The sequence below is a fragment of the Egretta garzetta genome, unplaced genomic scaffold (genome assembly GCF_000687185.1).
Source record: "Egretta garzetta isolate BGI_Z169 unplaced genomic scaffold, ASM68718v1 scaffold634, whole genome shotgun sequence".
NCBI classification, from domain to species: domain Eukaryota; kingdom Metazoa; phylum Chordata; class Aves; order Pelecaniformes; family Ardeidae; genus Egretta; species Egretta garzetta.
Genome location: NW_009259536.1, coordinates 524,794 through 541,129, shown reverse-complemented (window position 1 = coordinate 541,129; position 16,336 = coordinate 524,794). Strand labels below are relative to the sequence as shown.

The following is a 16,336-nucleotide window of genomic DNA, read 5'->3' as shown; positions in this document are numbered from 1 at the left end:
GCTTTATTTTATTTTATTTATTTTTTTAACCGTGGGCAGAGGGATCCTGGAGGACGCCAACCTCCCCCGGACGGTCCTTTCCTTGGCAAGAGCTCTGATTTTTTTTTTTTTTTTCTTTTTTCTTTTTTTTTTTTAAATTTATTTATTTATTTTGCAATCCGGGATCCTGCCTCACTTTGCATCACTTCTTTCAAAGAAACTTCTATGCTGGGCGTGCTTCCCCCGAAGATCGGAGAGGCGTGGGGGGGGGTGTGTGCTTTTTTTTTTTTTTTTTTTTTTTTTTTATTGCTCCGGTTGGAGTAAGATTTGCATTTGTAGGAACTGTGCGTTTGTGTTAGAAACGGGCAAAGTTTCCTAGGGGCTCTCCTGCAGCAGTAGTTGCTTTCCCAGCGGTGTATGGCTGCCAGCCCCGTGCAGGGAGTAGTAGAGAGCAGAGCTTTTATCGAGCGGCTCCTTATCATTTTGATAGTGGGTGACTGTGCCAGGGCCCCACCCGCTCTGCCTGGGCGCTGGGGACTGTGGCAGGAGCCCGCAAAAGACCTTGATGCCCTTTTCCACCCGTGTTTGCATGGCTCCCTGCAGAGACCATCCGTGTTTGTGTTTGTCACCCAGTTTACCGTGGGGTGATAGAGGTGAGCGGTGTGAAAACGCCTCGGTGCTTTGAAGAAGTCCCCTGTGGCAGCAGGTCTGGCTCTAGCGTGGGACCAGCCCGCTGCGCGTGGCGCAGGTCGGGCCGTTACATCCAGATTGGGACGTTGGCTCCATTGGTTTTTATTTTGAGACTCTTAAGCGCCCTGTGAGAAGAGCATCTTGCTGCCGGGCAGCTTCCTCGGTTAGGGGGGATGAGGAACCTTTTCTTAGAAGCAGTAGATGACCACAGGCCAACCCAGAGCCACCGCACGAGGGATGCTGAGGGCGTTCTTAATGAGCTAGCCCAAGCTGAGCTGCAGTTGTCCGGCTGAGTGCCTCGCTTTCCGATCCGTGTGGAAACTGAGGAGCGCACCCTTGTTTCAGTAGCCTGGGGTCAGTGTGATGCCATTGACATTTTGGGGCAATTTCTCACTGAAGTTGGTGTCTGCTCACTGCCGGTGCCATGGCATAGCCCAGCCGGCTGCACGCTCCTCAGGTTTAGCAAGTTGCAATTTGAGAAACACATCACTGCTGTAATTTAGAAGGGGGGGGAAAAAAAAAAAACCTAACCAGTGCATGAAGTTGAGGGAGGACCTTCGTCAGCCTTCTGCATGGTCTTGACCCTCGCAAGGACAGCAAGAGCCAGTTAGATGACCTGAGTCAGCAAAGCACTTCTAAGGATTTGCTTAACTTTAAGCTGACGTGCTGCTGCTTAAAGCCGAGCCTGTGCTTGGGAGCTTTGCTGGATGGAGGTCAGGATGAGCGGGATCACGGGAGGCCTCTGCTGCTGAGCTGCTCCTGGGCTGAGGGCTTTGCTGGGATGGACCCAAGTTACTTCAGTGGCTTGTTGGCTGAAGCCAGCCTGGCCCCTGGTGTCAGGCTTCGCGTGCCAGGAGAGGAGGGGTGTCTTTTGAGTCCCCGACACCCTTTTTCAGTCCTTGCCATTTGGTTGGGGAGCTCTCATTAAGTCTGTGTGTGTTTGAGCCATGGGTGGAGGGTTGGCTCCCAAGGCAGATGATGACAGCATCATTCTTGGGGAGCAGCATGCCATTTGGTGTGCTTCAGGTTGTGGGTGCCCAGGCAAGGGTGCGGGGTGGGGTTGTAGGGAAGAACGCCAGCATTTTCAGTAGTGAGGCCCACTTGGAAAGGTCAAGGTGGAACCCCTGTTCTTCAAAGATTTGGAAAACTTTTGGTCTCAAGTTGCTTCAAGTGGGTTTTCTTCCATTGGGTGTTTTTAAGCTTGGAAGAGTTCCTACCCTGAAAGAGAAGGCGGGAGGCTTTGGTTGATAAACCCAACACAACACTAACGTAAAGTTTTGTTTTTCCAGAGTCTCCACCGCCTCCCTACTCTCGGCTGTCTCCTAATGATGAGCAAAAGCCACTGGGTATGTGTTTTCTCTCTTTTGATCTCCCGGCAGCTCTTTCATGGTGCAGTCCCGGTGTTGGTTCTAAGACATCCCTACATGGCACGTCAGGCAAAAGCCAACAAGTCGGGATTTTATGGCTGCTCATTATTTCTGAGCAAGCATCAGCTGACGGGTTTTAAGAAGTAAATGGATGCCAGTTTATCATACCAAATTACCGTGTAGACACATGCATATTTTCCAAAATAATATGAAGCGCTATCTTTAATGAAGGCTTAATGAAAGGTTACCAGACGCCATGTTTTGTCTGCGTGTGTAATCTGTGGGATGACGGAGCGGAGGGGGAGTCGGAGCTCCTGGGTGCCATTTCCATAAAGCCCTGGCTGCGCAGCACGGTGGAGGAACCGGCTATTACCCTTCCTCTCCTTATTAAAATGGGACGTAAACTCTTTGAAACTCGGCACCGTATAATTTCCGAATGGCTTTTCACTTTTCCTGATGAATTATAAAAGCTTTTTAAAGAAAAAAACCCCCAAAAACAGTGAAAGCAGCTTGGGTGGGTAGGCTGGGCACGAAGCGAAGGCTGCTGGAGAGCCTGCCGCGATGCAGCCTTGGGGCCGAATCCTGCCTGGTGCCCGGTGGCTTGGAGATGTTTTGAATTGGCATCGCTGCATCCTGACCGTCCTTTCTCAGCACCCGCTTCTTGCTCAAGTAAATGGGAAGCAAAGACACGGGAAGGAAGGGAAGAAGGAATCCCACGTCCCTGTTGGGTTTCTTGCCGGGATCGGTGCAACTGTGGCCACGTCGGGCGCGTGGGATTCCTGCCCTCCTCCCATAATCAGTGGCTCTGGTTTACAGAGGGGGTAATGACGGAGGCGAGCTGCTTTCGCTCCCCGGGCAGGGACAGGGAGGTGGCAGGGAGACAGGCGGGGTTTGCTGGGTGACAGGAGCGGGGCAGCAGTGCCTGCCTGTCCCACCCCGCCCCGAGGGAGGGCGAGAGCTGCCCCGTGCCCAAGGTGAGCCCCAGCCCCGGAGCCGCTCCTGCGCCCAGTGCGTGCGCGCCTGTCGGAGGGACCGGCTCCTCCATCCCTGCAGCCGGCCTGTGACCAGAGCATCCTGCAAAGCAAAACTTGCTGGTTATGGGTTTTTTCATTTTTGATTGGTTTTTTTCATTAGTTACAGAGGAGGAAAAAAAAAAAAAGTCGTCCCTCCCCACGCTCCCCCTTCCAAGTTAATTCCCTTTAGAAACTGCTTGTGCTGCAGGGAGAGATGATAGCAAGTGACACGTGACTTTATTAAAACAACAGCCAGGGACTGAAATTTGCTTCACTGGCTTGTTTGATTGGAAAAATAATAGTTAATCTGTGAGCAAACAGTTGAGCACTTAATTAGAGGGGTGTAAGCAAGAGAGAATAACAAAGACTCTTAACTTGTTAAAACAAAGTTTCCTTCGCTTCAGCAAAGAGGAAGGAAGGAAGGAAGCAAGAATAAACAGCTTCAAGAATTTTAATGGTGATAATTAAGTATAGTAACTATGAATTGTTTAGAGGCTTAATGTAACTTTATCCAGTAAGCACCAAGTTCCTACTTGTTTGATCAACTTAACTGCAGTTATTTTTGTGGTCAAAGCAATTCAAAGTTTGCATTTGCATGGTAGAGGTACAAAGTTAATCGCTGCTTTCTGGCCCGGTGGAGAGTTTCTCTTGGGGAGAGGTGGGCTGGTGACGGGAAGCCAGAGAGCCACGGGTGCTCACGTAGAGCTTGCAAACACAGGAGCACTAAAAATGCTGTGTTGTTTTTTGTTTTTTTTTTCCCCCCAACCCGCTCCACAGATCTATCAGATTCCACGTTGTCTTACACTGAAACAGAGGCTACAAACTCGCCCAACGTCACGCCCGGAGACTTCTCAGGTTGGCAGATGCTTGCGCCTTCCCGCACGCGTGGTCTGCGCCGGGAGCTCGTGGCTGGGGCAGGGCAGCGGGAGGAGACGGGGGGGTTGTGGTGCTGCGGCTGGTTTGTATTCTTGGTGTGAAAAGAGGGGGGGGGAAAAAACCAGAGCAGCTATTGGAGTTGATTGTTCAGAGATGTCTGCGCTCCGCGGGTTGCGGTAAGGTGCTGTTTGTCCGATGAGCACTCTGGGACAAGTGGGGACGTTTGGGAGGTGGCCACGGGGCCATGCGTGTCCCCTGTGGAAGCCAGCTAGACCTCGCTTGAGCCCCGGGGTGGTGGGCTGGCGTGGGGCTGGGCTGTACGGCGGCACCATGTTCACGGTGGGAGCGGTGAGGCCATTCCAAATGGTGCTGCTGGGCGGTGGTTCTTGCCCAGTCCATCCAGCTTGCATTACCTGTGAGGTCCTGGCCCTGCAGAGCAAACCCTGCTTTCGTGAGCAGAGCTCCCAGCTGCGATGCCATTGAAGCTCCCGAACAAAGGTTTGCATAATTCGGTCCTGGTTTTTGCTCTGCCCCACCCCTGCAACCTTTCATTCATTTAGTGGTGCTCCATAAGGCCTGGGGTGGTTTCACCTGCAAGCAGGTAGAGAGTTGGGGCTTTCATTTGCTTGGCATTGGGCTCTGGCTGCGGCGATTGTTCCACGTCCTTCTCCTCTGGTGTCCCGTCCCAGCCTGGGGGCTGGCTGCACAGGGAGCAGGAGGGACCTGCCTACAGGACCAGGCTTAATTTCTGTGTAAGGAAAGACCTGCTTAATGGTCTGGTTGCTAAGATGAAGATAGACAAACCTTCATCCTGGTGAAGCCTCGTATGCCTCCTTCAGCTGTTGGGGTGGGCTTTGGGGTGGGGCAGAACTTGGGCGCCTTGGTGCCGAGTTGCCAGGTGGCTGAGCACATGGACGAGGGATGCTGTAAGCCGATGGTGGTGGTGGTACCTTTGGGGTGCTGGTCCATTAGCCGTGGCTTCTTGCTTCTTGTTCTCCGTCTGCGAGAGTTTACGGATGGTTTGGTGAGACCTGCGATTTCCTTGGGATGTTTAAGCCCATCCCGACTCCACAGCATTTTAAAGAGCATTTAAACAGCGTTGGCACCACAGTGCCGTGGCATGGTGGCGCGTTCCCCTCCGGGGGTTTTCCCTTCTCCTTTAAGGCTCTCCATTAAGGTTGGTTTTGCGGCGGTGCTGCCGCGTGCCGAACCCAGCGTGCCGGCCCGCCTTGCTTCTGTTGTGCTGCCAAGTGGCCATAGCAGGGGAACAGTTGATAGCCAGGAGTCAGATCGTTCAGGGTCGTGCTATAATAAATACGTGTTTGCAGTTCCTCGGGCTGGATACGCGTCCATAAAGCTCCCCATGCCCATTGCTTTTATTCTTACTTGATAATTGCCATTAATTATAGCAGCCGAGTTTGAAAACAGGGGTTCCTAAGGATGTGATGGCTTAGCTTCTCTCACAGCTGAGTCCTTTATGGGGCATCTGGTGGATTTTCTGGAATAGAAGAGAGATTTTTAACTTTTACTTGAACAATATAATGATAACATGTGACTGAGATTGTTCTGAAATCGGATCCCTCCTCTCCCCCCGTGTAGTTTCCAATGGCGTAACTTTTAATAAAGAGTCTGGGGCTGTGTGATTTATTTTTCCCCAGTGCTCACGATTGCTGAAAGAGGATAAGAGCTTCACTGGAGTTAACCCGTACTTGTCACCATGGGGAAGTAAAAGGAAAAAAAAAAATCCACTTAGGCTGTAGTCTGTCTATCTATCTGCCATGTTGCAGTTTTGTTTATTCTCCATTTCAACTTCTTTAATAGCTCTGCCTGAACGGTAGGCCTGTGTAAGGGACACGCAGGGCACACGGTCGTCCCTACCTTTCCTTGTGTGTACCCAAGGAGCTCAAGGCGCGTTCAACTCCTGTTCCAAAAATAAGTACGTTTTGGATCCAGCATCAAGCCACTACTATTTATTGCTTCAGCTTTGATCATCAAAAAGGCTTTTCCTACTAAGACCACAAAATTCAATTTTGGACAACAAAGAGAACCATTCTTCTGCTGTTACTGGTTTACTTGATGAGCTTCTAAACGGGAAGGTTTAGCATGAAGTCAGAAGATCATCTCCATCATATGTATAAATTGAAGAAAAAAAAAAAAACCAACCCCAAACCCTCTTTTTGAAGTAGACCTTTTCATGGCCATAATACTGCTCTTAAAATAGGAAGAAGTCTTCAGTGAATTAGCGGGCTCGCTATAAAATTTGGAGTAACGGTCAATGCTAATGGGCAGCACAAGTTGTGAGTAGCGGTGCGGATGCGACCGTCGTGTGCTGTGAACTGGATCGATGGATCACATCCCAGAGTCCTCTTCATCTGAGGTTCCAAGCGTTTGGGTCATGAAATGAAGCTGTCTGTCCAAAGATCGGTGTCTAGCCACGGCATTTCCCTTGGCTTGGGGGATGCTCCTCATTCCTCAGTGAGGCGCAATGGCTTGGGAAGATCTGGGTCGGTGGGAAGAGGCACTTGCAGGTGGCTGATCCTGCAGTTTCCACCTTCTGAGCTCAAGCGGTGTCTCATTCAGGCTCGCGGGAGTACGAGGAGGGGCTCCATCTTCTCCTCATTAGATTTATTTCTGCAGCCATGTACACCTGGGGAGCAGAGGTGAAGAAAACCTTCTGGTTTGGGAGTTGTATTCTGAGCCCAGGTGGTTCCCCTGGCTGGGGTTGTGCCCGTCCCCCGGGTGCCGACAGAGCCTTAGCCGGTGTCGGCGTCCCCATGGCTCCCCCGGCCGGAGCTGGGGAAATACCAGGGAAAGGGCAAAATCCAGCAAGGCAGAAACAAAAAGTTCAGCCCCGTGACTCATAATCGGTGGAACATTTGTAGTAATTTTTTTTTTTTTTTTTTTCCCTTCCCCTCAGACTTGGCTCCACTACCACGTGCCAAGAAGCTGCTGTACCCGTTAGACTTGCCAGGCTTGTAGAGGGCTGCGCCGCTGCTGCGGGAACTGGTTGGGTATGGTGGGGACGTGCTGAAGCAGATGCTGAGGGCCATGAGCTTTGGGATTCTCGGCCTTCCCCGAAATCCCACAGGGCTGTCTATCCCTCACGGCCCCTGGGAGGGACCCTCTCTTAAAGACCATGAAATAGCCTCGCTCCTCGGCGCTCCCCTTGCACAGCACACTGCGTCGGTCTGTCTTTTTGGCTAAAAAAAGCCCTGTGGATTCCAATGAGTAGCAACCAGAGTTCTCGTTAGTGGTGGCATTAAATTCTGGAGGTCGCGAGGACCATGCAGGAGGGGAATGGCTGAGCACAGGCAGGGGGGCAGATGGTGGTGGTGCTGCTTGGGAGCCTCCCGCAGGTCTCCACGCTGGCTGGACCATCGCTCGTGGCCGCTGCAGGTCCGAGGCAGCTTGTCCGACCTCTAGAGACTGCAGAAACGTTGGGGCATTGGGTTTTTTTTGAGCAGTAATAAATAAAGATGAGTAATCAGCTGTAGGAGCAGACAGGTAGCAATGGGCGCAGCTGACCGCTGCCTCGCAGCAAAGTCCCCGGCCACCGTGCAGGGGTCCCGCGCCAGCTGGGTGTCCCCACTGAAGATATTTAACAGAGACTCTGCCTGCAGCAGGCACTGCCAAGCTCTCATGATAGCTCTTTTTCCTCAAAACAAGCCACTCATCACTAGAGCCTGCCTCATGTGTCCCTACATGCCTGCTCGTTACTCCTTGCTTAATCAGGAGTCATCCCGGTGTTTGTGCAGAAAGTTTCATTGTTCGTATGGAAATGCCTTTGTGAGCCGATGTTGCCCGCGAGGCTCCAGCCCTGTGTGTGGTAGGGTTTTCCAGAGGGAAAGGGCTCCCTGCCGTGCACGGGTGTCCGTGTCCGACCCACCTGCCTTGAGTTCTGTGGCATGCTGGAGAGACCGCATCCTGCACCCTGTCCTCCCGGCACGGACCGGCCGAGCCAGTGCCTGGAGTTAGGGGGTGCTCAGCACTGGCCACATTCAGCTGGAGAAATGAGGGCGGCTTGGTGCTCGGTAACGCACCTGAGCAGAGAGAGGAGGAGAAGTAAGTGCTGCCGGGGAAGAAATGAGAACTGGGAATGGGAGAAGGGCAGGAGGAGAGTGGGGCCAGCAGGGGCTGGCGAGAGGGGTTGCACCAGCAGCAAGAAGCCAGGGAAGATACTGCTTTAGATTTTTCCAAAATTTACTAATTTTTGGGTTTTCAGACTTTGAAATCAATTCGCTTCCCGTGTGCTGATCAGCAATAGTGAACCCGTTTGTTGCTGGGAACGTGCATCCGTTGGATGTGGTTGGACTTAATGATCTTGAAGGTCTTCTCTAACCTAAATGATTCTATGATCCGAAAGCAGAAACTGTGAGTTGGTAGTTTCTTGGAGGAGGGATTGATGCCTTTCTGCGCCGCGGAGCCGTACCCGAAAGCGTGGATGTGAATCTGTTCCGAGCAGCCCTGCCTGAGCCTTGGAGATGATGGGCTCCGTGTACAGATGAGCTCTGTCCGGTGACGGACTCTGGGTTAATGGAGAAACAACCACGTGCAGAAATATCTTCCCCAGCCTTGAGCTAAGGTGCTTTTTCTTCAGTTGATAAATAAGGGCATATTTGTTCAATCTAAATCTCTCTCTATCCCCTCCAAAGCTGCTGGGGGATAAATGTGAATTAACAGAGAGAGGAGAAACAAAGAGAGACCTGAATGGGCTGGAGCTTATTTTAACTGAAGCAGGGTAGGTTTAGACTGGATCTAAGGAAGAAATTCTTTCCAATGAGGGTGGTGAAACCCTGGCAGGGGTTGCCCAGAGAAGTGATGGAGGCCCCATCCCTGGGAACATTCCAGGCCAGGTTGGACAGGGCTGTGAGCAACCTGATGTGGTTCAAGGTGTCCCTGCTCCTGCAGGGGGGTTGGGCTGGGTGACCTCCAAGGGTCCCTTCTAACCCAAACCATTCCATGATTCTATGATTATTTAAATTGTTTGTTTGTTTTTCCCCAAGGCCTGGGAAGGTGCTTGCAGGGCAGTGGTGGGACTGGGGGTGTCAGATTTGGGGAGCAGGGTCCCCGTACCCCCGTAGGGAGCAGGAGGGTGGGAGTGTGCCCGTCCATCCTGGCTGATGCTCGGCCCCGCTGCAGCAGTGCCACAGCTCCAACGTGGGAGCCGGAGGGTTTTTCCTGCTTCCAGCAATGTTTAGGATGAACTTAAGGAAGCCTATTTTAAAACCCACTGAATGGAGAAAGTGAACGTCTCTCTTCCTCTCCCCCCAGAAATAACAGACTGCAAGGATTTATGCTAACAAGGAAATTTATGAAGATCCTGTGTGTTGGGAGTAGGAAAAAAAAAAGAAAGTGCCTATAAATATGTAAGGCGGATATGTGTGGAAACTGGGCAAACATTGCCCGTTCCAGGCTGTGGGAGAGATTGTGAAATTACCTATTAACAGGGAAAAAAAAGAGATTTTTCTTGTTAATAGGGTGGCAATTTCTTCTGGGGGTGAAATGTTGGGTTTGCAGCTTTCTGATGGTTGCCTCTGGCTTCGGGGTGTCTCGGTGCCCAGCTGCCGCCGCCGCGCTGGGCGTGGGTGCCGGCTCGGGGTGGCAGGGCTGGGGGCTGCAGGATGGGTCTGACCCAGCAGCACCCTGGAGCCTTTTTGTCCTTTCTTCCCCCTGTCCTATTCCAGAAACATAAATCCATTTAAAAAAATAAAAAAAAAAAAAAAAAGCAGAGCATATCTGTGCATCCAGTTTAATCACAGACAGATGTTTATTTGGGCCAGTAATGGTTTGGGTTTCCTTTTTCTTTCATATTTAACTTTAAGTTTGCTGGCGTGTCTTACCCTGCACAGTCTATAACAATCAGGGTTTGGCTAAAAACTTTCCTTGTCGGAGGAGTGAGCCTGTTGCCAAGAGCTACTTCTTTGATGCAAAAAAATACATCCTGGAGGTGCTTTGTCAGATGGTTTTATATTAGACATTTTTCCTCCATAGTTTTAGTTTGCCAACGGGAAATAAAGTGCATCTATTTTCCAGTGTACTTCGGAGAGGAATTCTTTGCTTGGTGTGAAGGTTTTCCCCACATGGCCGTGGACGGTCGTGAATGTTGGAATTCCTGTCGGAGAGCGTGAGTGCGCAGCAGCATCCTTCCCCATGGTTGGGAGAACTTCAAACCAATAACCTGCCTTTGCCTTGGGTTTGTTCCTGTGCAGCTTCTGGCCCTGCCTGGGGTTGACATCAAAGGCAGCTCTGCAAACTACAGGGTGGATCATGGAATTAATCCCTGAAAGGGAAGGTGGGGAGGCTCTCGGAGACGGCATCCCTGGGCTTTCAGCCTGTCCCTTTCGGAGCGGTGCAGGTGTGCTGTTAGGTTCTACAGCAGATGTCTTTCTGGGTTGATGATAAATCCACCGGAGCCTGTGGATTGACATGAGAGCTGTGGGGTCCTTTTGCTTGCTGCGGTGGGTGGCTCAGATGGCAGCTCCTGGAGTTCAAACACTTCTTAATTTGGAACAGAAGTGGAAGGGCAGCCGGGTGGGCTCCTTGTTGTGTCCAAAGGCTGTTGATCACAGTGCATCTTCCATGAGCAACATGGCCCAGCAGAGAGTACTCCACTTGGGTTGTTAATACGCAGCTGAAGATGTTGCCCAGAGCATTGAGACAGAGCAAATATGCCCTGATTTACCAACCAGAGAAAGAGCACCTTAGATCAAGGCTGGGGAAGATGTTCCTGCACACGGTTGTTTCTCCATTAAAAACTCTGCAGAGCAACTCATGTTGGGCCACCAAACCCAACAGCTGTAGTGTTGAGGTCTTCAGGAGCTTGCGTCTTGTAGAGCTTGTGGATGACCACACTTGGGTGATGATAGACCTTCATGTTGCTACCTGTACCCAATGTCCCATCTGGAGAAGCAGGAGAGGTGCTGGTGACCCCATCTGTGCTGAGCACGGGCCTTTGGAAGGAGTGAAGTTTCGACAGTGGCCGTGCAGCTGTAGAAGGGTTTTTAAAGCAAGCGACACCTGTTCATAAAATATATCCTACAGGTTATGAGCTTGCAATACAAGCCTCTTGGTCTGAAATTAATTCAGAGCTGAGCCGGGTTAGTAATGTGGGGAGGGGAAATTATTTTCCTAAAGGGTGAGGGACCACTGAGGAATTCACTGGAGATGGGAGAAGAGGTGGTTTGTGCTGAAGGTCTCCCGAGGAAGGAAATAAAGGTTGTTCTGAGGCGTTGCATCCCATGCAGCGGGAGAGCATCATCGCCAGCCTACAAAAATACCATCTTCCAGGAGGGAAGGTATCTTCTGGGCTGGGAGATGGAGAAATGGCCCTCTGGTGTTAGCTGTACAACTGCTTTGCAAGAGCAACGCCGTTCTCCAGCGCGTTGATGGGGAGGATGGGAGGGAGCTCCCACAGTGTCCTGCGTTTGACCGGGGTGTCCTGCTGCATCCTGAGGACCTGCCTGCCCCAAAGGAGCATCATCAGCTGAGAGAGCTCCGGTGATGTTCTTCATCTGAACTGATGAAATGGTGGTGGACTCCCTTCCTCCCATATGTTCTTCCCTATGGGCAGTCAGTGATTTTCCAGGGTAGATGGGGTGGCTGTAGCAGAGCTGTGAATCGAGCCGAAATCTCCCCCGTCGCCATCCATTGCTTGCGTTGGTTCATGTGGAAGAACATCTTTCCTCTTTGATTATGATGATGGCTGATACCACTGCTTTAACCCTCCAACACAGACAGCACTTAAACAAAAAAAAACAGACAATGTGGACAATCAGAGCTATCCCTAGTCCAGAAGAAGGAGGGAAAAAAGGCAAAACTGACCCCCAGAGCCTTAGGAGCATTTGGCTGGAGTAACACCGACTGCCTGCTGGACAAGGGGTGGAGGAAGGTTGGTCTTATTGATATTTGGCCCCGTGCCTAATGCAGGGATTAAAGCTGCTTTGCAGATGATACCTCTGCCTTGGCGTGTGTACGCACGGCTCCCCGGCTCTGCAGGAGGCCTTGCCGCCTTGGGGCCAGGCAGGACGGTGCCCTAAAACGACTGCACGGCGGGCGGTGTTTGGGGAGCACCATCTTGTTGTAGGCAACGTGCCGAATTGCTCCCTACCTTTCTGCAGAGAAGGGGAGAGAGTTGCCCTTTCTCTCCCTCTCTTTACCTGGATCTGGGATGGCTTTTCACAGCTAGCTGGGATGTTTTCAGCCTAGAAGTTCTTGGAGTAAGTACAACACCCAGATAAAATGTTTTTGTCTGTGGTTCATTGAGTAGTTCTGATGTTTGGCCTTGAATCACAGAATAATCACATCCCTCGCTTCTCCAAGCACCTAAGCATCACACTTAAAAAAAGAAACATCAGGAAGTAAGCAAGTTACTTAAAAGTAAATTAGTTTAATCTTTGTAGCCAAAACATTACATTCTTGCACCCTATTAGGAGCTGGATATGGCTTTCTAGGTAGTAAAAGTTCTTTTGATGTAACGCCGGTGGTGCCTCTCCAACAGCGCATATCTGATGGTACGGCTTTGTTTGAACTTGACTTTTTCTCTGTGCCTGTGTTTTGCTTTTGAAACGCATTTGCTGAATACTGGACATAGTGTATTTATGACCTTTGAAAATGGGGAATGTTTTGAAGGAGGAATTTTGGCTTCTTATAGGGACCTGTAGAGAGAGGCTTGTATTCACAGTTACAGTAATAGATTTTTTTATATTTTTTTTTTTTTGTGGCACTTTGATGAGTGCGAGGTGTTTATAGGCTTGATTCATAACTGAGTTACTAAGGTTTTCCACGGAAATAACTTATTAAATCTGTGGCGCTCACCGAAACGATTGAAGTCTGTAGATTTGCTGTTCATCAAAGGCACCTCCTTTCCCGGACTCCAATACCTAACTCAGCATTTTACCTCTGGAGGATGCTCAGCCCCAAAAGGGCTGTGTGGTGTGGGAGCTCAAGACGTGTTTTAATAAGAAATTAAAAAAAAATACCCTAAGACAAACTGGAAAGGAAGGAGGGGGGGTGGGGAAAAAACGTTTCAGGAAAAACATCCCCCATCGTTCGGAGCTGCTGATGGTTAAACCTGGTTTTCTGGAACACTGCTTATTTGTGCGGATTTTACTTTGCTGCTCGACAGCTGAAAAGTACATCCCTTTAGTGCTGCTGGCCGGGCTGCTGCGGGCTTTGAAGTGCCTCGAGCCCCTGGAACCGCAGGTTGGATTTACTGGCAAAGGAGACTCGGCTCTTTGTCCTTCCAAAGTGCTTGGGATCGGAGGGGATTAGGCACGCGGCTGCTGTGATTCCCAGCCCTGCCGAGCGCTGCCCCCTGTCCTGCCGTGCCGTGGGCTCCGGGAGGGAGGTGAGGAGCGCGCTGCCTCCCCGTCCCGCCAGGGAAGCGAGCAGTGATGCCGTGCAAAGCAAAGCCAGCGCAGCCGGGATCGAGGATGAGGAGGGACATCGGCTCGGCGATGTCCCACCTCGCTCACAGGGCATCCGATTTGGATGGTGCTTGTCCCAGCAAGCCACACTTGCTCTCCCTCCTGTTTTACGCCTTCCCCTTGGTTGATTCCCCCAGAAAGTGGGTGTTTAGCCTGGAAAAAAGCATTGCTACGGGGACTGCGTGCTCGGAGAGGGGAGGCTGATGAGAAGTTGTGCAATGCGCTGCCAGCGCTGGGGTCTGGGCTTCAGATGCTGAGAGCTGTTGAATTCCTGTTTGGTTTTGTTTATTTTTTCTTTTTTTGTAAGAACAAAAACATTTTGCATGGAAATGCCTGTCTTGGCTGACCTCTTCCAGAGTTGCTAAACTCTGACTTGTAATGGCCTTTGCAGCTCCTGGGGCTGGAGCAGGGATTAAATGGTCTCCAGCGTTGAAGCGCTGGAGCGTGTTGCTGCCCCACTGCTTCCTTCCCAGAGTTGCTTTTCCTTGGGTGAGAAGCCGAGCATCGCTTTGGTTTGTCATCCCGGGCTTTGATGATGGGGGAAAACACCACTGGCACCAGAAGATATAAACGCAATTAAAACCAAAGCCCTGTCCCTGCCTGAGCATCTCCTTCATCAGCCTTTTTCCAGCCCTTTCAAGGCAAGCAGCTCGCGCCGGTGATGGCGCTTTGCATCCGCAGCGGCGCGGTTGTTGCACAGGGCTCTGGGGTTCAGGGTTGTGTCTCATTTTGGGTGGCAGCACGGGGATGCTGAGCTCTGGCCGGGTGCTGAGCTGCATCCCTCCAGCGGCGGCGTCCAGCATCGTGCCCGTGGCGTGTGCTGCTGCCTTCTGACCCTGTCTCCCGGTGGCGATGGAGCAGTGCTCTGCCCCCCCTCCAGAGCAGCAGCACCCCATCACGGCCAGCCCAGCCAGCCCCCCAAAATACTGCAGTGTGGAGGTCCGGCTATGATCTGGACTCTTTGTTTAGCTGGTGGTAAACTTTTGGGGGGTTTTGGTTGGTTTTTTTTAATGCTTAAGAATTAGCTCTGGTGACCAGACCTGAATTCCCTCACACAATAAAACCTGTTCCCACCTCTCCACGGGGATGCAGAATTTGGCTGAGAACAGACAGGCTGCGATGCTTCTCTGTGCACTCGGCATTTTGCATTTCAGGTTATAAAAGTCCATACACGAAACCTGCCAAAAAGTCAAATTCCCAACAGTGCGAGAGAGAGGGGTCAGTAGAAAATTTGTATTTTTCTTCGCAGCAGTTTTCTGTTCCTGGGGGAGCGGGAGGCCTTTCCTGATGGTACAAGGGCCCCTTGCAGCGGAGCCCGCGTGGTCCTGCCCTGCAGCATCCCCCAGCCCTCCCTGTCCTGTTCCAAGCGCCGTTCCCAGAGCAAACCCTGGACCGAAGCCCTCCTTCCCTCCCGGGATGGCAATTCATGCAAGCGCCCTCGTGTCACATTTGCTCTCCCAGCTGGACACCGACGCTCAGCTGGACCCACTGCAGCTTGGCCATCTCCCCGCCTGGGCTTTGAAGAGCTGTGCTGGTTACTTCCCTCCCCTTCCTCCGCCCGCGTTCGGATTTTATGGGTTTGGAGATGTTCCTCCTCCTCGGTGCTCTTCGGCGGCTGAGGAGGCTCAGGCTGCCCCCTTCCTCCTCTTGGCGGTGGTTTAGAGGCTGGAGGAGGAGTTGGAGGCTGCATCCTTCTGCAGGGGCATCTCTTGATGCAAGGAGGACCACGCCGCAGATACCTGGGCAGGATTTATCGCAGCAGCACTGCGGAAGGATTTGAGACACAACTGTGTCCATTTTATATGCGTATCCCTTAGCAGGAGCGAAACGCGCCCGCAGAAAGGCTATTTTTCAGCTCTTTCCATTTATTAAGGTCTTATTTGCTAAGATTTTTCCATTCAAGGAGCCAAAGAATGTTAAAGACTTTTAAAAAAGTGCCAGCTGCTTTATGCTTTCACACGTAGTGATGCAAACCACCGCTGTCTATTTAATGAAGGGAAAAAAAGCGTTGACTGAAGGGTTTGCAAAAAAGCCCCGTAGATACCTGCATGGAGGTGTGGCCCTTGGGTGTCTGGTTGGTGGGTGATGCTGCCGCTGCGTTGTCTTTAGATTTATTCCACCTGTCTCCGGAGGGATGGATGTGCTGTTCAGAGCACGTCGCTTTTCTTGCCTTTATTTCCTTTTTTTTTTTTTTTTTTCCCTTCCTTCTGGCTGTAATAAAGCACGGCCTATTCTGAGGGCGAGTGCCTGGCGCTGCGCTCAGACAACGCTCCGTTTGTGAGATCCCGCGCCAGCAAAAGGCAAGTTTGTCCACTTGGAAGAATGAGGCGGTTGATTCGCCTTCCCCCCCGCAGAAGGGCTGTGGGATCTCGGAGCATCCCTGCCTGTCCCGTCCCGTAGCAGTGGCAGGGAAGGCAACCACGGACCGTGGTGGCTGGGGACTCCCCTGGCTCTGCTTTCCCTCACTTCGGAATAAGTGACCTTGGTGTCGCCGGTCCCCAGCGATGCCTTTGGGAGCACCGTCGCCTCTTCCCCTGAACTCTGTAGCGCATGCGGTCATCATGCCCTGAACTCGTCTCGTGGCTTCTATGTTTGCTGCTCTTTGAGCCCTAAAGTGAGCTGTATGTGAAAATGAGCTATAGGTGGGTTTTTTCCCCCCGTTCTACTTCTTAAGAGCCAGAAAGGGCTGTCAGGCTCTGGAAGGGGCTGCCCAGGGAGGTGGTCGAGTCCCCATCCCTGGAGGGATTTAAAAGAAGGATAGATGAGGTGCTTAGGGACAGGGTTTAGTGGTGGGATGGCAGGGGTAGGTTAAAGGTTGGACTTGATGATCTTAAAGGGCTTTTCCAACTAAAGCGATTCTATGATTCTATGAAAAGCCATGGCATAACCTGACTTTTTCAATAAGGGAACTGTGGAATTACACTGGCTTGCCTTGCGCTTGGTGCTGAAGGGTTCTTTAGGGTGCAACACTTGGAAAAGGGAAACA

The 16,336-nt window shown here is 51.5% G+C and overlaps 1 protein-coding gene across 1 annotated transcript in view; it reads left to right on the top strand.

Annotated features, from left to right (window-relative positions):
• Positions 1-1,958: 1,958 nt before the first annotated feature.
• SMAD6 (SMAD family member 6) overlaps positions 1,959-16,336 on the top strand; it is a gene marked incomplete at its 5' end in the record, with an annotated part of 43,472 nt that continues 29,094 nt past the window's right edge. The window contains 2 exons of the mRNA XM_009637672.2: positions 1,959-2,015; positions 3,827-3,904. Coding sequence (XP_009635967.1) covers positions 1,959-2,015; positions 3,827-3,904 — 135 coding nt within the window. The remainder of the gene's footprint in view (positions 2,016-3,826; positions 3,905-16,336) is intronic.